Source organism: Ascaphus truei, chromosome 8 (genome assembly GCF_040206685.1).
Source record: "Ascaphus truei isolate aAscTru1 chromosome 8, aAscTru1.hap1, whole genome shotgun sequence".
Taxonomy (NCBI): domain Eukaryota; kingdom Metazoa; phylum Chordata; class Amphibia; order Anura; family Ascaphidae; genus Ascaphus; species Ascaphus truei.
Window position 1 is genome coordinate 41,081,672 of NC_134490.1, and position 23,368 is coordinate 41,105,039.

Genomic DNA, 23,368 nt, shown 5'->3' on the forward strand with positions numbered 1-23,368 from the left:
CTGACTCTAAATAGCATAGCCAGCGAATAGGGGCAGCGCTGCATAGAAGGCAGCATCAAGCAGACTGCAGTGTATTCCAAGAGCAGGCGATTCTGATTGCCCAGTACAGGGTGGGCTTTGCCTGGAAGCTCTATAGCCTTGTAAGGGTGAGTCCCAGCCAAAGTCAGGACCAGAACCCTTACAACCGTCAAAGCAGCTGAACTGGTAGCTGCACTGAGCGGAAAAAGAAATGCAGAAGGACAACTTCAAGACTTGAGAAAGGACCTAGTCTGAGCGTGCTGGCCGCAAGATGTCAGAGAAAAAAAAGCGTGACCTGGGCGAGAAGCTCGAGGCTCTGAAGACTGAATGGGACGCAACGTTGGACTTTAATACTGCCCAGCAGGAGGTTTCTCAGCTGAGGGAGTAAGGTCAAAAAACTATCACTGCTAAAGCGGAGTTACTGTCTTCACATGAGAGGGCCAAGCAGTCACTGGCAAGTGAGCGCTGTGAGCTGACCAACGAGGTCAAGGCTCTTCTGCAGAGTAGGGCAGACTCTGAGCACAAGAGGAACAGGACAGAGATGAATCTTCCGGATTGCAGATCAGGGTCACAGAGCGGCATAGACTCCTGGCAGAGAGAGCTGGCAGACAGCAGGATGCTCGCGAACCTTTGAAAAGGGGGACACAACAAAGGCGGAGCTTCAGCCCTAGACTACAGTCGGCACAAGATAAAGAGGTAGCGAATGACCAGTCTGCAGAAGGCCTAGTACTTGTCCCAAAGGAAAGACTCTTCAACTGTAAGGCAATGAAAAAGAAGAGGTGGATGTCAGACATGTCTGACAAAGAGGCGGGTGCATGGGAATAGTGCACAGGCCGCTAACAGGACAATGTTTCGCTGGGGGGAGGGATACATGATGCCATCAGGTATCTCTAGGTGCTGAAACAGTGCAGTAAGTGCACTTTCCAGCTCACAGAGTTAATCTTCCTTAGGAATGGCTAATGCAGCTGATGCATAATTGAGTGTCACGCTGCACTCACCACGGACAAGAAGGGACCCCGGAACTGAGGTGAAAAGGGTAATACTTGCACCCACAGCTGCGGGGGCACGCCTGGAAGGTGGATAGTAGGCGTTTGGAACTGCACGGGAGATAAGGTATAAGTTCAGATACTCGCCGGATACTTGGGCAGTTCCAGTAGGATCGTCGGTGCCGAGAGCCTTGGGTTTGGAGCCGGGAGGTAGGATGGAATCCGTAAGCCGAGGTGGAGGATAGGAGAGTTCGGGAGGTCAGAGGGCAAGCCAGAGGTCGAAGTCCAGAGCGGGTCCGCAGTCAAGCCGGTTCGGTACACGGGAGATCACTAGAAGACACAGAGACAAGGTACTAGGGCAGGCACGACCGTGGGTAACGCCAAAGAAGAAATGGCTGAGCAGGGTATAAATGAGAACAGAGCCCAATGGCAAGAGGGGGAGGGATGGAGGAGCGGCCCCATGGGAGGCAGGGATAGGTGTGGGAAAGTGCCACAGCTGATTTGCTTGACGTGAGGCTTGTGGGCAGTGCACGTGCATCAGGCGTGTGCACCGCGCGGGAGAGGTGCGCGCGGCCCAAGCTGAGGGCGGGAGCTCCTCCTGCGGGAGAGCAGAAAGGTCTGTGAGCGCGCGCGCAAGCGCGCGTCCCGTGGCAGCCACGGGGAGGGAGGGTCCCGCTCGCGGTGGTGAACCCGTGGAGCCGGAGCGCGCCGGGTAAGTTGTGTCGTGGGGGGAGCCCTCTTTGGGAGAGGTGTTCCCCGAGGCCTTACATTGAGAAGGCTGAACTCCTGATTGCTCGTCAGGAAGTGACTACACAGAGATGCCATGCTGCCAGAGACAATGCGGAGAGTCACAGAGTGAGAGATTGCTGTCCCAGAGAGGGGGACAGAGAAGTGCTCCCCAGCAAGTAAGGCTGGCACAGTTCCTTGGACCCGTTGGATGGTGATCGCGGAGTCTGCTGAAACTGCCTGGGTTTGAATCCCAGAGGTATGCAGGAAAGAGGAGAGACCGTGCTGAAGCGGGTGACGTTAGCTCCAATGGACTAAGATAAGCAAAACTCTTTATTGTTGTGTGCAGAGACTGTGAACATTGTTGCATATGCCAGGGCATATTTTAAGCTGGGAACCAGTATAGTTGGCCAGCTGTCGTTAGAAAGGGTTTGAAGCTGAATGTACAGTTAGTCTTCTAAGAGGAGTAGGCGTTTATTTTATGTTTTGTTTGGACGTAAAGGGACGGTGGGCCTGTTAGTATGATTTAATCCCTGTAAATAAACGCCATAAAAAGAATTACAGTGTTTCCTGCCTTACATTGGGATTAAAAGAGACTGCAACATGGTGTGGGCATCACAGTACCAAAGTATATATGTCCCTCCGGTCACTCTGAGCCCCCCTTGTAAGTCTCCTGGTTCCCCTAAGTTGGAAAATACTGTCCACAATGATAAATAAAGAACGGTGTGTCTCGCTGCTTCTGAACAGTGGGTGAGCACCAAGGGGCCTTTCCTCTCTGAAAATGGGTGTCACAGGGTGTTGCTGTGACATTTCGGGAAGTAGAGTAGAGGAGGGGAAAAACTAAACAAAAAAATTAAAGTGGATTAATTGTGTGTACAGTAAAAACTGCTTATCTCTTTAGTTGAAAGCTGTGGCTACCATACGTCCCACATTGTTGGAGACAGTAACGGTTTTGGCATGTGTAGCCCCGATAAATTGGTAAAAATGTCGCTGTTCCTAAAAATGTATCAGTAAAGGATGGCAGCCTCTTTTTACTCTAGTGTAGCAAGCTGGAGGAGGTACAACCGCGGGAGGAGCAGGAAAGCAGTCAGAGCTCTGCACCGGGCTGTCCTGTCAATCACCGCTGAGCCCATAAAGCTCTGCAATGAGATGGAATATGCAAAGCGTTATGGGGCACACGTGCCAAGCTCATCAGTGTTTGACAATTCAGAAGCTTCAGGACACTGAATGGCCACCTACACCTCCCCTCCTACAGTCCCAGTTTAGACTGTGAGGAATTTAGTAGGCAAGTTATAAAGCAGGAACCCGACAACTTCAGAGTTACCGGCGCGACTAGCAGCCACAATGTTACATTTCTGAAGAGCTCCAGACCAGTCTCTAAACCACAAGTCTCCTTACTTTTGGATTGTGTATTGAAAATCATTCTGAAGAAGAGCTTGGTCAAACACTCCTCTGGAACAGGTTGTGGCAGTCCTGGGAACAGACCATGCAGGAAAATGAACTTTCGGGTTACTCATCGTAGTGAAGTGGCTGATGCAACAGCCTCTGAAAACTCAGGATAAAAAAAAACAACAAATATGGTTATGAAAACTCTTAACAGAAGAGACAGATGTCAGTGATCCCTATTGCCGCTGTCTATAGAGCAGCAGGAGGGAAGCACATTGTGGCAATGCTTTGATGTTATAAGACAGGGGAGCGCAAACTTTTGATGTTGCGCCCCCCTGTCTGGCCTCCCCCAGTCTCACGCCCCCTCTCCTACCTGGCAACAGCGTCAAATGAAGCTCCGGGGTCACATGACGTCAGGTCATGTGACCCGCGGCGTCATTTGACGCCAGAGACGTCATGTTACATGATGACGCTGCGTTGCCATGGAGATGCGTCTGAATCCCGGTAAGTTTTAGTGTTGCAGAGGCCTCACGCGATCCCCCGACATTAATGTAAATGCCTTGGGGAGGCGCACGGGACCTCTGCAACCGCCTACGCCCCCCCAGACAAATCTCCCGCCCCCCCCCTGGGGGGCGTGCCCCCCAGTTTGCGCACCGGTGTTATAAGACATTCTCTCGCATAGACACTGAGGCAAACAGACGTGAAGAGAGGCAGCAACCAGAGGAAGGTGACGGCAACTGCAAAATTAACACGGTGGAAACTTGCTAGTGAAGTAATAAGATACTGTGCAGCACTGAGGGGGTAAAGTACATTTGTTTTATTCCTAACTAACTCCAAGTCAACATTGTGATAATGATCCAGTTCTGGTTTTGTATTCCCCTTTTCTGGTCTGCTAATACAGGTAGTCCTCGCTATCAGCCGTTTCACTTGACAACGGATGGCATATCCGATGCTTTACAATGCAACCCTATGGGCCATTTTCCGACTCCTAAATGCGTTATCCGACACTCACTGTCACTAATTAACATGGGACTCACTTTACAACGGTTTCACTACCCAACGCTATTTCCAGAACGGATTCCGTTGGATAACCGAGGACTGCCTGTAAATGTAAGATAATTGGGTAAGATTTGAAGAAAACCGACACAGATAATGTGACCAGAGAGGTCACAACAGTCCCTTTAAACCGCACTCACAGTCAAAATTAGAGGGAATAGGGTAATAGGATGTAAATATCCCCAGGAAATGGCCGAATACACTAGCTGCTCCACATACCAACTAAGGGACATGGAAGCAAAGTGTTCTAGCGGTATTAAAACAAAAATAATAAACTTTAAATAGTGTACAGAAAAAACGCCGAAAAAATCGTAAACATAGTATGCACTTGTGGAAAATAACATTGGAATAAAATCCCCAAAGCTGAGGACGTGTGTCCGGAAGGAATCATACCAGGATCAACAAAGCTAAGGAACTTCCATTGAAGACGCGTGATTCATCACGCGAAAAATTAGTCGTGACGTCACGACAGTGGCTTCCGCGAGCAAGACAGTGTACGGAAGTGTGTAGCATCTGGGAGATCTCTGGACATGGTTGTATTTGTTTTGTTTTTTTTACACTAACTATGCTGTTGCAGTGTTACACTACTTTGACAGCTGTATAGGTGTTCATGGGATAACATTTACCCTCTGTGGGTAAGCACTGGTGTCCAGTATTTTGGCCCTCCTTGTTATACTTACGCACTATACAGTATACAGTTAGGTCCGGAAATAATTGGACACTGATACAAGTTTTGTTATTTCGTCTGTGTACCAAAATAAATTCAAGTTACAGTTAAATAATGAATATGGGCTTAAAGTGCAGTCTATCAGCTTTAATTTGAGGGTATTCACATCCAAATTGGAGGAAGGGTTTAGGAATTACATCTCTTTAATATGTAGCCCCCTCTTTTTCAAGGGACCAAAAGTAATTGGACAATTGACTCAGAAGCTGTTTCATGGACAGGTGTGGGCTATTCCTTCGTTATTTCATCATCAATTAAGCAGGTAACAGGTCTGGAGTTGATTCCAGGTGTGGCATTTGCATTTGGAAGCTGTTGCTGTGAATCCACAACATGCGGTCAAAGGAGCTCTAAATGCAAGTGAAACAGGGCATCCTTAGGCCTCGGTCCCGCTGCGCTCGTTGGCGCGGGCGGCAATGTAGCGAGTTCCCCACCAGCAGGGGAATCCTCGCGAGCCGGTCCCGGTCCCCCCTGGCGGCACAGCTGACTACACGCTGTGGCGCGTCAGCCGCTAGGAGACACAAGAGAATGGTGTTTCCTAGCGTTGACGCGTCACGTGGTGTGGCTGTGAGCCAATGGGGAGGGGAGGCTTCGGGAGGAGAGGCTTCCGGGAGCGGGGAGGAGTGTGGAGTGAAAGCAGGTGCGTGCCTGTCTGTGTGTGTGTCTGAGTGCGTGCCTGTGTGTGTGTGTGTGTGTATGTGTGTGTGTATGTGTGTGCCTGAGTGCCTGCCTCTGTCTGTGTGTGTGTGTGAGTGCGTGAGTGCCTGCATGTGTGTGCGCGCGTGTGTGTGTATGAGTGCGTGAATGCCTGCCTGTGTGTGTGTATGTGTGTATGTATGAGTGCTCCAGCCCGAGTCCGTGGAGGGAGGGAGGGGGGGGGGAGAGTAGCGGGTCCCTCCTGCAGCCAGTGGAGGGAGGGGGGGGAGAGTAGCAGCTCCCTCCTGCAGTCCGTGGAGGGAGGGGGGGGAGAGTAGCGGGTCCCTCCTGCAGCCAGTGTTGGGAGTGGGGGGAGAGTAGCAGCTCCCTCCTGCAGTCCGGGGAGGGGGGGGAGAGTAGCGGGTCCCTCCGCTCAAGCCACGCCCCTGCGGGTGCGCTGACTCTGGGAGCGGGGCCTTAGCCTTAGGCTGCAAAAAAAATAAAAAAAATCCATCAGAGAGATAGCAGGAACATTAGGAGTGGCCAAATCAGCAGTTTGGTACATTCTGAGAAAAAAAGAACGCACTGATGAGCTCTGCAACACAAAAAGGCCTAGACGTCCACGGAAGACAACAGTGGTGTATGATCGTAGGATCCTTTCCATGGTAAAGAAAAACCCCTTCACAACATTCAGCCAAGTGAAGAACACTATCCAGGAGGTAGGCATATCATTATCCAAGTCTACCATAAAGAGAAGACTTCACAAGAGCAAATACAGAGGGTTCACCACAAGGTGCAAACCATTCATAAGCCTCAAGAATAGAATTGCCAGATTAGACTTTGCCAAACAATATCTAAAAAAGCAGGCCCAGTTCTGAAATAGCATTCTTTGGACAGATGAAACTAAGATCAGCCTGTACCAGAATGATGGGAAGAAAAAAGTATGGAGAAGGCTTGGAACGGCTCATGATCCGAAGCATACCACATCATCTGTAAAACACGGTGGAGGCAGTGTGATGGCATGGGCATGCATGGCTTACAATGGCACTTGGTCACTAGTGTTTATTGATGATGTGACAGAAGACAGGAGCAGCCGGATGAATTCTGAAGTATACAGGGATATATTGTCTGCTCAGATTCAGCAAAGTTGATTGGACGGCGCTTCACTTTACAGATAGACAATGACCCAAAACATATTGTAAATGCAGCCCAGGAGTTTTTTAAGGCAAAGAAGTGGAATATTCTGCAATGGCCGAGTCAATCACCTGATCTCAACCCGATCGAGCATGCATTTCACTTGCCGAAGACAAAACTTAAGGCAGAAAGACCCACGAACAAACAACAACTGAAGAGAGCTGCAGTAAAGGCCTGGCAAAGCATCACAAAGGAGGAAACCCAGCGTTTGGTGATGTCCATGCATTCCAGACTTCAAGCAGTCATTGCCTGCAAAGGATTCTCAACAAAGTATTAAAAATGAACATTTTATTTATGATAGTATTAATTTGTCCAGTTAAATTTGAGCTCCTGAAATAAGGGGACTGTGTATGAAAATGGTTGCAATTCCTAAACGTTTCATATGATATTTTTGTTCAACCCCTTGAGCTAAAGCTGAAAGTCTGCACTTCTATTGCATCTCGGTTGTTTCATTTCAAATCCATTGTGGTGGCGTACAGAGCCAAAATTATGAAAATTGTGTCAGTGTCCAATTATTTCCGGACCTAACTGTATTTTTGACCAATTACCAACTTATTATACTGTGTGCACACATGTCATTTGGCCTATTTTGCCCACTACCTGGTGTCCCCCAGAGACTACACTTGACTAATACAGTCAAGTAGGTAATATATTTAGGAGTTTGTGCCTATTTACTACACATCCAGGTTCCTTAGCTTTGTTGATCCTGGTACGATTCCTTCCGGACACACGTCCTCAGCTTTGGGGATTTTATTCCAATTTTATTTTCCACAAGTGCATACTATGTTTACGATTTTTTCGGCGTTTTTTCTGTACACTATTTAAAGTTTATTATTTTTGTTTTTATACTTTTGCTTTCATATCTCTTAGTTGGTATGTTGAGCAGCTAGTCTATTCAGCTATTTCCTGGGGATATTTATATCCTATTATCCTATTACCCTATTCCCTCTAATTTTGACCGTGAGTGCATTTTAAAGGGACTGCTGTGACCTCTCCTGTCACATTATCTGTGTCGATTAATTGTATTCCCCCTATGCACCGGGTCATTTTATTAATTGTAGGTATTTTGGCATGAGCGGTGTTATTCCCAGTAATAGCAAAATCTGAAGAAAGACTGCCCTAAATCAGGGGTGCAGAAAGCTTATGAGCTGTGTTCACCTGCCTGGCAGCCTCAGCACTCCCCTCCTCCCCCCCCTCATCCTAGGACCCGGCGTCATTCTCTTACCTGCTCTCAGCCGGATCTTCGGCGACGTGTCGTCAAATGACGCCGTGGGTCATGTGACATCAAGTCACGAGCCCCTGCAGCGTCATTTGACGACTGTTGCCATGGCGACGCATCATGTTACATGACCCCTTGGTGTCATTTGACGACGCGTCGCCAAAGAGCCGGCTGAGACCAGGTAAGAGAGGCCTCAAGCCTCCCCCGGCATTTAGTTTAAATGCCTTGGGAATGAGAGCGCGGCCTCTGTATTCACCAGGCCCCCTAAAAAATCTTGCACCCCCCCAGTTTGCGCACCCCTGCCCATGATCATTATCACATTGTGACCCTGACTTACGTGGCAGAGATGGTTTCTATTATAGAACAATGTCAATAGTAAAATACTGTACCTTACAATCTTGATTCTTTTATTTGGAGGGCATCCAACCTTGATTAGCGCTGTCTAATAAACGAGAGGGACATAGCATAGCAGGGCATATTTTCTCAATGTTGCATAGTGTTATATTTATAATAACCTCATTTACCGCTCCACCTCTGCTGTGCCATAATCCAAATCCCTATCACGGCTTCCCATATAATTTAGAATAAAATGGGAAATCCCTTACTTACAAAGCTCTCAACTACGGTGCCACCCTTTACATCTCAGCCCTCATCCCCAAATACATACCTAAACGCCGCCTCTGTTATGCCCATGAAATCTGTCTTTCCTCCTGCCTTATTACCTCCTCTCGCTTACGCCTTCAAAACTTCTCCTGTGATTCCCAATCTATTTGGAATTCCTTACCATGCACCATCAGACAACTCCCCAGCTTTAAGACATTTAAAAACTCCCTGAAAACTCAGCTTTTAAAGGAACACTATCTGGCATACCCCTAACATTGACCAAACTCAACACTAACACCCCCTGACATCCTCACCCCCAAACCTTAATGGCATCAGCTGTGCGGCGGGACCATAGTCCACCCTGAGGCATACCCCAACCCACAATGAGCAGCCACTTCCCCTTTTGTTCCAACATTGCCCCTTACTCCCTCCAGATTGTAAGCGCTCGCGAGCAGGGCCCTCATTGTTTGTATGTATGTCTTTACTTATATAGCGCCATTAATGTACATAGCGCTTCACAGTAGCAATACACGTGACAATTATATGAATAACAAATAATACAAATAACAGGTCAAAGGAATAAGTGCTTCAGACATAAATAAAAGCTGTGTTTGCTGTGAACGCGCATAGTAAGTGAAACTTCTTTGTGTGTTGTCAGCAACATATAAAGTAACAATAATATTATTACTGCTTAGAGCATGAGTAAATTTGATTGGCGGGGTCATGTTTTTTGAATGAGTCTGCTTAGAGCATGAGTAAATTTGATTGGCGGGGTCATGTTTATTGGCAGCAGTGCAGTGGCAGCAGTACCGACGCATGTCAGCGGGCGTGTGGGGGGAGCGCGTCGTCGCAGCCGCATGTCAGCGGGCGTGTGGGGGTAGCGGCGGCCGTTAGGAGCGGCGGCGGTGATGTGATTTTTAGGTTAGCAGGGCGGGTGGGAGCATGTCAGTGTTGGGGTCGGCCTGAGCCAGAACACAGCCCGCCCTCAACTGCCAGCACTTACTTCATGACGTCACATCCGTTTCATTTTCTGTCTCCACAATGCATTTTTGTCCCATTACGAATGAGGTGCCCCTAAAGAAGTTCTGTCTGAGTCTCCCCCTCCCCCCCCCCGGCGGAGCTGTGGGCCGTGTGTCCTGCTGCAGCCACCCCCCCGGCGGAGGTACGGGGACATGGGGGGTGCTCAGCAGCTCACAGGGGGGGGGGGGAATAGGCACATCATTCATGGGCGGTGTTTGGCGCATCACTGGGGTGTGTGTGTGTCAGTCAGTGTGTGTGTCAGAGTGTGTGTGTCAGAGTCTGTGTGTCAGTGTGCGTGCGTGTGTCAGTGTGCGTGTGTCAGAGTGTGCGTTTGTCAGTGTGCGCGTTTGTCAGTGTGCGCGTGTGTCAGTGTGCGCGTGTGTCAGTGTGCGCGTGTGTCAGTGTGCGCGTGTGTATCAGTCAGGGTGTGTGTGTGTATGTGTGTCAGTCAGTGTGTGTGTGTGTCAGTTAGTGTGTGTGTGTGTCAGTTAGTGTGTGTGTGTGTGTCAGTCAGTGTGTGTGTGTGTGTATGTGTGTCAGTCAGTGTGTGTGTGTGTGTGTGTCTGCCAGTGTATGTGTGTGTCTCTGTGTGTGGTGTGTATGTCTCTCTGTCTGTGTCCTGCCCCCTCTCTCCTGACTCCCCCCACCCCCGGCAGAGCCGCAGACCCAGGGGTCCCTGTCTGAGTCTCTTGAGCAGTCCCCCCCACCCCCCGGAGGTACACGACCGGAGAAGCCCCCATTCTCTACCCCCGGCAGAGCTGCGGACAGACACGACTGTATGTCCTGCTGTAGCCAGCTCCCCGGCGGAGGTACGGGGCCACGAGGGGGGTACAGAAGGGCACGGTAACGCGCGTGGGGCGCTCAGCACTCTTCCTCCCCCCCTCTGATGGTGCTGTGGGGGACACAGCGCACTCAAACCCCCCCACTCCCCGTTACCGGAGCAGGAGGCGACAGGGCACAGTAACTCCCGTGTGCGCGCACGCCCTCAGCGCTCTTCCTTCCTCCTCCCCCCCCCTCCTCTGGCAGTGCTGCGTGGGAAGCGGCGAGCTCAAACCCCCCCATTTCCATGTTACCGGAGCAGGAGCCTTGAGAGGCGACAGGGCACGATAACGTGCCTATGCGCGCATGCGCGACATATGCGAACAGTGCCAGACAGTTATGCAACCGCGGACGATTGTAGGTGTAACCCTTCTATGGTACCCCACCCGACATGAGATTGGGGGGTACACTCCTTCTGGTCACTCTGAGTGGTCTGGGTGCTGTGACCTGCTGGTAAACAGGAGGGCTGAGGGCTCCGCGGTGTTGTGGGGAGAACCAGGACAGGGACAGGAGGTGGTGTGGGACAGGGTACCTTGCTCTCTCTGGGTGGTGCAGTGCCTCCAGCCAGTAGGGATCCCCTGGGGTCTCCAGAGGAGAGACCCCCACTGACACTCCATTCTCCTCACACCAGGAACAGTGATACACACACAGCAGCTTCTTTCTGTGGTTCTTTATTCAGAGCAGCATACACAGCATACAGCAGAACATCATAGGCCTGATCTGGCTCTCTGCTTTTCTGCTCATGGCAGCTTAACTTCCCCTCCCTCCTCACCCAGGTGGGGCAGGAGGGAGAGAACTCTTCTTGGCTTGCTATCTCTCTGAAGACTCCTGATCACTAACTGAATTTGGGAATATGTCTCAATTTGAATATCCTCAGGGAGTGTTTCTAGCTTTGAATCATTACAACTCAAAGCTGGATACCGATTGGCTCACACACACATCAGGGGGTGTTCCAACCCATATCCACCCTTTGGATTAACACATTCAAATGTTGCTTAGGTCTGCCCCTGAATATTGCTACATACTCAGAGCTGAAATGCAAAACAGACCAACTGGAGGAATTAACCTTTCCACTGCCTGTTCTAACAGGACTGACAGAGGAAAGGCCCAGAATTAGCTATAGCTGCCGAAGGCCAGGCTATATAGGCATAGAGGCAAGTGTTGGCCTCTATGCCTCTATGCCTTCCAACGGTGCCGCTCATGCATGCACCTCACAACCGTTTCACTTTTGCGTCTCCACGATGCAGGTTTGTCCCATCAAAATGTAGTACATGCCACTAAAGAAGTCTCACTTCAAAAGTAACATTTAGGAAAAGGAGTCCCTGCTCCGAAGAGCTTACAATCTAATAGGTAGGAGGAACATACAGATACAGTAGGAGGGCATATTGGTAAGTGCATCTGCAAGGGGTCAAGCTTTATGTATCAGGTGTAGAGTGTTAGCCACGGAGCTACACATATGCTTCGTTAAACAGGTGTGTTTTAAGGTGAATAGAGAGGGTGCTAGTCGGGTATTGAGGGGAAGGGCATTCCAGAGGTGTGGGGCAGTCAGTGAGAAAGGATTAAGGCGGAAGAGTGCTTTAGATACAAAGGGGGTAGAGAGAAGACATCCTTGAGCAGAACGAGTCGGCAGAAGAGTGTAAAGCTTTAAAGTGAGGAGAATTTAATGTGTGATACGGGATTTGATTGGAAGCCAGGAGAGGGATTTCAGCAGGGGAGGCGCTGAGACAGATTTAGGAAAGCGTAAGAGTGATTTTGCATCTGTTTGCGCTTGTTTGTCTTTATTTGGTATGTCATTCTGTTCATGTAATATACATAACTCTGTACCCCCATTGTACTGCGCTGCAGAATATCTTGGCGCTTTACAAACAAACAATAATAATAAGGATGCTAAAATTGCAACATGGTAACAGTAAACTCTTACATTGTAAATTCTGCAGGGCAGAGATTCCTTTCCTAATGTGTGCTTAAATGTTCATAGAAAACACATTGTTTGGTCCTGGCACTCACCTACTTGCTCTTTATTATTCTTCAAAAAAACACGCAGTATTATGGTGTTCATGTCCTGTGCCCCCACTGCTGCGATACAATTTACAAAATACACTGTCAATGAACCGGCACTCAAAAGAAATTAAAAAAAAAAAAAAACCTCATATAAAACTTGTTGCTTTTTCTCGAATCATCCGGTTTAATAAAACGTATTCTTTGTTCACAGAAGAAAAAAACATGTTAGTCACATGAAAGCATACACAGATAAAACTCAAATAACGTTTCAAGGATTTTTCTTCTGAACACAAAGAATACTTTTCATTAAACCAAATGATTTGAGAAAAAGCCACAAGGATTATGTGAAGTTTTTTTTTAAAGATTTTTTTCAATTTCTTTTGAGTGTCGGTCCATTCTGGCCAATGTGTTTATATGTTGATGCATTTATTGTATTTTCATTCCCTATATTCATATATCTATTTTATACATTGTTGGTAATATGTAAATGTAAAAAATACATAGAAAATGCAGATTAACAAAAAATATGGGGGATGTTTGCTCATTATGCGCTCATTCAATGGGAGCTGCTTTCTAAAATAAAACACAGAAAGCCACTACTTGTGCTAAATACAGTGTTGTAAATAAATACAGTACAAATAATACATTCTCAACCCCTCAATGGTTGAAACAGAAAATCAATAGAATAATTTGTAGGTGGAAAAATGGCAAAAGAAAGAGGAAAAAAGAGAAAACAAAAATAGTCTTAAAACCGGGAAAAGGCGCAGCTCCAATTAGGTAGGATGGTCTGGAACAAACTGGTCAGCAGGAACTTGAATTGTGGATCAATCTCTCTACTCCGCGCATGTAGTAGCCTCTCAGAGAGATATAGAAGTGCAAATCTTTTTGATATTTAATAGGAAATAAAGTAATGCACTTTCTGTACATCAAAATGTAAAAAAAAACAGTGTTCTGGGTTATAGACAACTCGTTCCTTAGATGACAACCTCTGTCCCTGACTCCGCCCTTGCTAAGATGTCATCAGGCCCCGGATGTATGATACAGTTCACCCTAGGCTGAAGGAGCATTTCTGAGAAAGACCGACGAGGAGCGAGCTCGTAATCCAGGACTGTTAGAACTGTATCACATATCCGGGTGCCTGACGTCATCGCAAGGGAGGAATCAAAGGCGATTATATATGTGCGCAGGAGAGAGATTGATCCACAATTCAGATCTATCGGTTCCTGCTGATCCGTTTGTTCAAGACCATCCTACATAATTGGAGCTGTGCTCTATTCTTGTTATCTCTTTTTTCCCCATTTTTTGCACCTAGGAATTTTGAGAGAGAGAGAGAGAGAGAGAGAGAGAAGAGAGAGTGTAACAGGGACACCAGGTCTTGTATCAAAAACGATGAAAAATATTTAACAAAGTGTATCAACGTTTCGGTTCTCACAGGAGCCTTGAGAAATTTAGCTACCGCATGTAGTTTGTATCTTTACAATGTTAATACTTGTCACCAGTTGGAAGGAGCTTCGATAACCCCCTTTGGGATTACTAGGATTTTTTTTTTTTCAACTTTGTTTTTATTAGTTTTTTGTGCATACAGACAGGAGAATACAGGATATTGATAATTGTTCCAAGTATACACCTAACTTACAGGGACAAACTACAAAAAACGGACGCACGATGGGGGGACCACAGGACAAGACATTGACAGACCAACATCAACAAAGGAGAAAGAAAAAGGGAAGGGAAGGTGGGGGGGGGTAGGGAAGGGGAGGGGGAACGGCGTAGAAGAATCACTTTCCGCGTGTTATCAGGTGTCCTGCACCACCACTACTGACGCCCTGCTCCTGTCCACCTCTCAGAGGTCCCTGGGCCAGATCCCCTTCAGCTTTTCGGCATCTATCTATTTGGAATATCGCTAAAACCCTGGGGGAACCCTGCTGTCGGATCGTCATATCTAGCTCCCAGCCACCCATCCAAGGAGAACTCACCTAAATCTATCAAAGCCATATTGTGGCATCATTCATCCCCTGGATATCAGTCTGAGCCAACCATAATGACCAGACTTTTTCGAATTTATCGGCCGAATCGTTAACTAAACTCGTTAACTTCTCCATTCGGCAAATGAACCAAATTCTGTTTCTGATTTTGTCTATAGAAGGAATCGCATTCTGATTCCACAATGCTGCGGTCTCACACCTCATAGCGGTAGCAAAGTGTGCTATCAGCTTGTTACCCGATCTAGATACCTCATTCGTAGGTTTACCTAATAAAAATAGCCACGGCTCCAGCTGAATTTTGAGCCCCAAAAAGATCCTCTGCAGCCAATCTCGGATCTGGGTCCAGACCGGCACTATTTTCGGGCAAGACCACAGCATGTGAACCAGATCCCCTTGTTCCCCGCACTGCCTGGGGCAGAGCGGGGAAGAGCCCCGGATGAATTTTGCTAATCTAACTGGGGTGAGATACCAGCGTAATAATACCTTATATGAGTTCTCCTTCAATGTCGTGCAAATGGAGCTAGTAGCTGCGGCTTTGAACACCGTAGACCAGTCTTCGTCCTCTAGTTTACCCTGAAGATCCTCCTCCCATTGAACCATAAAACGGGGTTTGACTGTCCTGTCAGAGTCAGTGTTCACCACCCCTCTGTACAAGGCAGAGATCAGTCCCCGCGTGTCTGCCCCGCGCACGCAGAGCTGCTCAAAATTCGTCAACGGTGGTCTCACCGGGTGTGCGTTGTAATATGCCCGGACCTGGAGGTACCTCATAAATTCAGTGTTGGGTATGTCTGTTTCCGACTGTAATAGTTTTAAGGATTTAATCTTGCCTTTATCCTCCAGGTCCTTCAATCGCCTAATCCCCAATTTACGCCAAAGCGGAAAACTCTTGTCTGCCAACCCAGGAGCAAAATCCGGATTGCCGTATAAAGGCGCCATAAGAGTGTGTTTGGAGGTTATTGAGCGATTACCTTTAGAAGCCTCCCAGACCGAGAGTGAGTTGAGCACAGAGGTCAGCGGAATGAGTACATCCTTCACCCGTGTCCTCGGGTACCAGATCAGGTCCTTGAGCTCCAGCGGGGCGCACACCTCCCTCTCCAGTGCCACCCACCGCCTGAGCTCAGGATCTCCATGCCACTGCGTAATTTGGCACAACTGTGCCACTTTGTAGTAGGATATAACGCTCAGAACCGCCAGGCCACCAGCTTCCTTAGCTTTCTGCATCATTTTTACTTTAATCCGTGGGTTTTTACCGTTCCAAATAAATTGTGAAATTGCTTTTTGAAGCCCTGTAATGTCTGCTCGTACCATGGCAATCGGGAGAGTTTGGAACAGATATAGAATCCGGGGAAGGATATTCATCTTGATGCTATAGATCCTCCCCAACCAAGAAATACCATATGCCTTCCATTCCTGTAGCTCTTTTTTGAGAGTCCTCAACAGTTTGGGATAGTTAGCCGGATATAAAGAGCTTGTCTTTTTCGTGATATGCACTCCTAGGTATTTCATGGAAGAAGGAGGCCATCTAAACTCAAAATTGAGTTCTATCAGCTTCTCCATTTCTCTTGGTATGTTGAGGCTTAAGGCCTCTGATTTAGACTGATTTATTTTAAAACCAGAGATCTGGGCAAAACGCTCTAGAAGCTCGAACAGATTGGGTAGCGAGATGAGCAGCTTGGTAAGGGTTAGAATGATGTCATCTGCGTACAAAGCCACTTTGTGCTCCTGTGAGTGGATTTGTACCCCAGAGATATCAGCGTTGTTCCGAATTTGTGCTGCGAGTGGCTCAATGCATAAGGCGAATAGCAGGGGCGAAAGCGGGCATCCCTGCCTCGTGCCACTTTTAATTGGGAAAAGTTCTGAGGGGAACCCCTGGTGTACCACCCTAGCTGCTGGTGCAGCATATAATGCCTTGACTGCCTGTTGGAATATGCCTCCAAACCCAAACGCTCCAAGCGTGGACTCCAAGTATGGCCAATCAATCCTGTCGAAGGCCTTTTCCGCATCTAGGCTTAGGGCTATACTTCGAATCTCGTTGGCTCCTATAAAGTCTATTATATCCACAATCCTTCTAGTGTTGTCGGCCGCTTGTCTATTTCTAATGAAGCCAACTTGATCCGGGTGGATAAGCCTCGGCAGGATTACATTTAATCTATTGGCCAGTAGTTTAGAATAGATTTTAACATCTGTATTAATTAATGATATTGGCCGGTAACTTTGGCAACTAGTGGGATCCTTATCCTCTTTATGAATTACTGAAATAGGCTCTCCTGCTAGTACTCCATTGAACAGCTGGAGCATATGTGGAGCTAGAACTCCGATAAATTTTTTATAATACAGGTTGGAGAACCCATTCGGGCCTGGGGCTTTTGACGCTTTTAAGTTTTTTACTACCGCTTCCAATTCCTCCCTTGTAAAGTCGCTTTGTAATGCCTCTCGCTCTAATCTGGTCAATTGTGGCAAGGCCGCATCCGCCAGGAATTTCCGTAGATTACTACTTGTCCTAGCGTTGTGAACCACCTTCTCCCCATTATATAGCTGTGCGTAAAATTTCGCAAACTCCCCTACTATAACTTTGGGGTTTGAGGAACTCTGGCCCCCTGCTGTTATGATAGACTGAATATTAAAATTTGGTTTCCGATTACGGAGTCTGGTGGCTAGCATAGTGTCCGGTTTATTAGCTTTCTCATAGAACTTCCTCTGTGTCCAACTCATGTCTTTCTCAGCCCTTGAGGTAAGGAGGAGGTTTAGTTCAATCCTGACATCCTTCAGAGTATCCTCTCTACCTGTCCGGTTATGTAGTATAGAGAGCTCGTGTAACCTTTGATATAGCTGAGTTAATTTGGCTTCCTTTTTCTTTTTCCTATTTGCAGCTATACCGATTAGTACCCCTCGTATCGTGGCCTTATGAGCCTCCCATAACAGAGACTGGGAATCCACACTGCCACTGTTTATCCGAAAGTAGTCCGAAATTTCGGCTTTGACTTTTTTCTGTATATCCGGAATTTTAATTATCGATTCGTTTAGCTTCCAGTTTGCTCCTGGCCTGACATACCCAATTTGACTGCATCTTAGCTCTATCGATGCATGGTCCGACCATGTAATATCATGTATGCTTGTGTCGGAGATTTGTGGGACCCTTCTGCCCGATACAAAGAAGTGGTCAATCGTTCTGTAGCTGTCATGGGGATGCGAATAGAAGGAGTAGCTGCGGTCTCCTTGGTGCTGCTCTCTCCATATATCCACTAGGCCAATTTGTTTTAGTCCCTTCAGTAATGGGGTATTTCCCTCCCTCCTTATGGTTTGCTGGGATGTGGCGCGATCTACGCTGGGGTTCATGACTGTATTGAAGTCTCCTCCCAAGACTATATGTCCCTCAGCCCACTGCTGTAGCTTCTGGAAGAATGCGTTAAAGAAGTCTGTTTGTCCTTCGCTAGGCGCGAATATACATGCCAGCGTTATTCTGGCCTGCTTGAGGAGCCCGACCAGCACAATGTACCTTCCCTTAGGATCTCTTTTGATCTTTTCAACCTGGAAGGGGGTGTTATTATGTATCAATATAGCTACTCCTTTCTTTTTTTCCTCACCGGATGCTAGAAAGAACTTTCGGTAGTGTGAGTCTAGGAATTTTGGGCTGTTCCGTGAGCTGAAGTGTGTTTCCTGGAGGAAGACCACATCTGCCCTTCTCCTCTTAAACTCTGCGAAGGCGACCCTCCGCTTATGTGGACTATTGAGCCCTTTGGCGTTTTGTGGATAAAAATTACCGCCATTTTATGGTGTGGTGTGTGTGTGGTGGTAGTTTATAAGCAAACTTGCTCTTACCCAGATCCCTGGGCTTTTGATGGACTTGTGATTCGTAATGCTGGCACCTGTAGAGCGGTTTCAGTCTTTCGCCGGTTGGGGCTGGGGTGAAGAAGGGATAAAACATGAGGGAAGAATACACATATACATCCCACTTAAAAACAACAAGAACCGTATTGGTCCTGATAGACCTCGGGTTCATTGCCCGGTAGAGATCTTTTCTCTCTGGACCCCCCTTCCCCCTGGTCCACCTCCATGGCTCCAGAAACCGGCCACGGACAACCGGGTCTTTGCCAGGTAGGTAGGTCTTGCCCCGCCTCCTGGAGTTGACGCACATACCTGCAGGCAGAGTGGTGGCTACTCCCCCCTCCGCCGGCAGTTATGCTTAGCCAAAACCTGACAACTGACCTCTAAACTACATGGAATTTTAGCCATTTTTAACCATGGTTTAAACCAGGGGGGCGCAAACTTTTTTCCCTGCGCCCCCCTGACGGCTGTCCCCTCGCTCCCGCGCCCCCCCCAACCCCAACTTACCCGCGCTCCGGCGTAATGACGTCACGTTGCCATAGCAACGTGACGTCACATGACCTCGCAGCGTCATTTTGACGCCGCGTTGCCATGGCGCCGCAGGGAGGAAGCCGCCGGAGCCACGGTAAGTTAGGTTTACAGAGGCCCTGCAGCTCCCCCGGCACTTAATTTAAGTGCCTTCGGGAAGCGCGCGGGGCCTCTGTAAACCCCGCGCCCCCCGTCGGCAGTGTCGCGCCCCCCCTGGGGGTCGCGCCCCACAGTTTGCGCACCGCTGGTTTAAACCATAACTACCCTTATCTCTCCTCTCTATCTCCAAATTCACTCCCTACTCTATTTCCATAAACCCTAAACTAGTTGTTCCCTTCATTCAACAACCCCCTCTTCTCCCAATATCATTCCCCTCATGCTCTTGGTCCCAGCCGGCTCACCTACTCGCTCCTCCACGGGGATTTATGCCTTCCTGACAGCATATTGATGCTGACTAATTATTTATTATTTATTCCCTCTGTGCCCGTTAGCACCCCTATAAGTCTCAGCTCCCCTAGGTGCTCTCTTTACTCCTTAGTCCCTCCCGCGCCCCCACATCCCCCCCTCCACCTCCGCGGTCCTCCCCCTCCAAACGACAAGGCAGCCACCCCCTGCACTGCTAGCAGAGTTCCAGTCCCCATCGCTCTGCTTTCTCATGTGTCTCTCCCCGGCGGCGGAACTCGCGCGCCTCCGCCAGGGAAGACCGTATCACTTCCGGGCTGTCGCCTCCCTCCAAGCGTCATGCTGACATCCGCTGGGTCCTCCGTTGGCGTCCCTTCTGCTGCTCTCGCGAGATCTGGCACATCTACGTCACTGGACTGGGCGAGGCGGGCTCAGTCGGAGGCGGATCTTCACGGAGAGAAGGCTGGTCTGAAGGAAGCTCCCTGGGCGGGTCTCGCTATCGGAGCATTCCCTCCCGCCGAAAACCTCGCCGCCATGAAAGTCCTCGCGCCTCTTCTCCTCCTTCCTTCCCAGGTAAGTTGAAAGACGCCATTTTAGAACCTGAATAGCGGTGCTATCTCCATAGGGTCCACGACTGCTAGTTGAGTCCCCGTGGCTTGGTAACTTAGCACTGGTAGTGTCTCCCATTAGGGTGATTGTTTGGCAGTTCCGAAGGGTATCAACTTTCTTTATTAACGCAACAGGCGCAACATAACTTCACAGTCTTTATTCCAACCGTTGTTTAGGGACTTTTTCCGCCCCCCCCTTCTTTGTCCAGTCTCCTTTCCTTCGGGGGAGAGGATCCCTGCCGTCTTGGTGGGGAGTCCGCCTTATGCCCTTGTTGGTCCCCCTCTAGAACATTGTCCGGAATCCCCCGCACCCCCAGTTTTTTCAGGAAGGCTGCCCCCTCCGAGGGGTGTTTGAGCACGTGTGGTCTGCCATTTTTTATGGCCACGAGGGCGAATGGAAATGCCCATCTATACCGGACCTCACTGTCTCTTAATGCCCTTGTGACATGGGCTACAGCTCTCCGCCGGGCCAGAGTGAGGGGAGACAGGTCTTGGAACACCGTGAGGGTGATACCTTCAAAGGTGATATGGGGGGTGGCTCGGGCAATCCTACCCACCTCCTCCTTTATTGAGAAGTAGTGGAGCCGGAGGATCACATCTCTAGGGGGATTTGAGGGCAATGGTCTTGAACGTAGGGCCCTATGGCACCTATCCATCCTTAAATCGGATTCCGGTTTGTCCGGCAGGATAGAGGCCATCCAGCGGGTCAGCAGGGCCTCCGGGTCCAAAATCTCCTCCGGGATCCCCCGGACTCTTAAGTTGTTCCGCCTGTCCCTATTTTCCCCATCTTCTTGTCGGGCCTCCAAGTCCATCACTCTCTGCTCCAGGGCCTGCACCCGTGAGTTAGTTTCCTTGTGTAGATTTGAGCTGACATCCATTCGCTCCTCCAGATCATTAGTCCTTGTCCCGATCTGCATGAGATCGTGCCGGAGCCCCTCCACCTCCCCCCTGAAAAAGGATTTCAAATCTACTAGCAGCCGAGATATTTCTTTTTTAATAACTTTGGACTGCTCCGCCGCTGCCCTCGAGCCCTCTGCATGTTGGGCTGAATCGGAGTCAGAGACTGCTGACAGCTCCGCAGCCCCAGCCTTGCTTTGTCCGGTGAAGTAGGCCCTGACATCCGACTTGCGCCGGGTCTTCTGCCTCGTTGCTGCCATAATTTTTTGGGGCTTATTTGCCGATCCGGAGTGAGTTTGGGTGTCCTTAGCGCTAATTCAATTTTTTTGAAAGTCGGTTTTGATATAGATTATTTGCTATATTCTGCCGGCGGTTGGTGGAGCTGTGTGATTACCCGACCATCACCAGCCAGCCGTGCATGCGCATCGGGATTACTAGGATTTTAAGGGGTTGCATGTGTGGTCTCACACGGAGTAACGCCCTTTCTCTATCACATGGTGCTTGGGTGAATCCCTTTCTGCCTGGATATAGTTACTTCATGCTAGGCTATAAATAGAGGGGTGAAGCTTCTGAAAGATCAGATCTCAGTAGCTGAAGAAGAGGGATCTCATTATGAATAGCTTTGTAAGCCCCAAAATTTAGCATAGGTTCCCCATCCCTTTTATTGTTTTCAGCTAGGGAAAGAACCCTGTGTATTTAGAGTACCACCAAAATGGTCTGGCCTTACTCCCAAGTGATTATAAGACAGGATATGCCCAGAGGGAGATTGACAAGCCGCAGTCCTAATGTCAAGTGGGGGTCTCACCCTGAAGACCACGCAGTGGCAAGCCACCCTGCAGGTAGGGGTCCGATCCTGGAGTGAGTATTACTAGGCCTCCCAGGGGCTCCATGGATATGCAGCAATACTCGCGCTATACAGCAGAGGGATTCTACAAACAGAGCACCTTCCTAGGAGGCAAGGATAGAGGCAGCTAGAGAAGCTATACAAACAGCACAAGCCAAAGACATGTTTCTAGAAATACAAGGGGACCTATGTACAGTATATTATATGTGAGACTGTACATGCCAGATAATTAACTGTTGTTTGAATAAATAAAGTTCCTAGCACCCGTGATTATAGATTAATGCCCAGCCTGCACCTTAAATAAGGTAATGCTTCCTGAACAGGAGGCTATCAACAAACCCCACCCCTCCTCCTCCTGCAAATCAAAAGTTTATACAGAGATAATCAGTTAAAGATAATATGACCATGTATGGCGAAAGCTGAAGACCGAAAAAAGGTGGGTGGGTATGTGAGTGACGTATGGATGTTTGTGACATAGTATAAATACAGTATACAGATGTAGCTACCTGTTCTCTACCACTTGCCATGCGTGTTTTGCATGACACCCTCTAGCACGCCGCGAGATTCCAGAGACCAGACTAATGGCCCATCGGATTAACACAGTGGGGGTCCATGCTGTGTGAATCCTACCTAGCTTCACCTGCCTGTAATATACACGCAGTAAGAGATAGACTGAATCAGTCACTCTACCTGCGCACCTCTATTTTAATTTTAATAATACAGTATTGTAGCAGGGGGTCTCCGGAGCTGAACCCGCATTAATTTCTGGCTAGTTACAGGCCCCGTTATGGGGTGCCAGTATCCTGGCGGCCATGTTTAACTTCTCCCGGCCTACGTGATTGGGGTTTTTAAACAAACTAGAGGGATACCGGCACCCCATAAGGGGGCCTTTAACTTGGGAAGCAGGGGATCCCCGGACCTGAAATCAATGTGATTCAGCTCCGGAGACCCCCTGCTATAATACTGTATTATTAAAATAAAAGCTGCTTCATTACCTTAGCGGCTACCCGCCAAAGTAATGAAAGGGTTAAGCCAGACTACCTGGTTTATATGGGGCAGAGGGGGTGAGTGAAGGGGGTAATTGCCCCTGGGTGGGTGGTTAGGCCTACCGGGAAGGTTGTGGGAGGGGTTAACCCCTTAATTACCTTAGTGGTTGTGACTGAGGCAGTGATTATACAGGAAAACCTTGAAAAACAACTTTAAAAAAAACAAAAGCAGCACACATACCTGTTGTGACATGCACACCGCGTGGAGCTGCAGGGTGGCTGTCTCCTGACACGATCTGAAGATTTGTTCTTGGCTGGCGACGGCTGCCTCATGTGAGCGGTTCCAGCCAATGAGGGCGAAACGCTCACGGCCACGCCTCCTTGCCCGCTCTCCACCGGCTCCCTGGTATAATCACTATGCTGCTCGGCGGCAGCACTGGGTGACGTCACAGAATTGCACTGCCGCCTTGCAGCATTTGGTATAATTGAGCCCTGATTCAGTCTCTCTCTTACTGCACGTCTCTTAGGCCAAGTCCATAGCAGGGAAGGCCGCGCTGAGCCGTGCGGACGCTCCGCACTGAGCCCCTGCATCCTCCATGAGGATGTCTTTAGAGGGGGCTCACGCGAGCGTCCGCGGGCGTGCTGAGGCGCTGGATTTTTCAGCCGACAGCCAAGCTGTTTTTCAGAGCGCTGTCGCCTGAAAACAGCCAATCAGAGCGGAGCAGCGTCAACGTCACGGCGCCGTGACGTCGGTGCGCCGCGGGCGATTAGCCCAGCGACGTCACTGCCCAGTCTCCCCCGCCTCCCGATCGCGCCCCCTGGCTCGACTGCATGGGCATGAAATCGCGCAGACTTCAGCAGGCGAGCCTCAGCGTCAGCACGCCTCAGCCCTGCTACCCCCTCTATGG

At 49.0% G+C, this 23,368-nt stretch overlaps 1 protein-coding gene across 13 annotated transcripts in view; it reads right to left on the bottom strand.

Moving 5' to 3' along the window:
* CATSPERD (catsper channel auxiliary subunit delta) overlaps nucleotides 1–23,368 on the bottom strand; it is a 128,200-nt gene that overhangs the window by 25,396 nt on the left and 79,436 nt on the right. For 10 of the 13 annotated variants that reach the window (XM_075611638.1, XM_075611642.1, XM_075611633.1 and 7 more), the window contains 2 exons: nucleotides 8,332–8,384; nucleotides 3,129–3,275 (listed from right to left, as the gene is read on the bottom strand). In XM_075611638.1, coding sequence (XP_075467753.1) covers nucleotides 3,129–3,275; nucleotides 8,332–8,384 — 200 coding nt within the window. Of the gene's footprint in view, nucleotides 1–1,149; nucleotides 1,335–3,128; nucleotides 3,276–8,331; nucleotides 8,385–23,368 lie in introns of those variants that run through there. The other 3 variants (XM_075611644.1, XM_075611643.1, XM_075611635.1) reach the window with 3 other exon arrangements.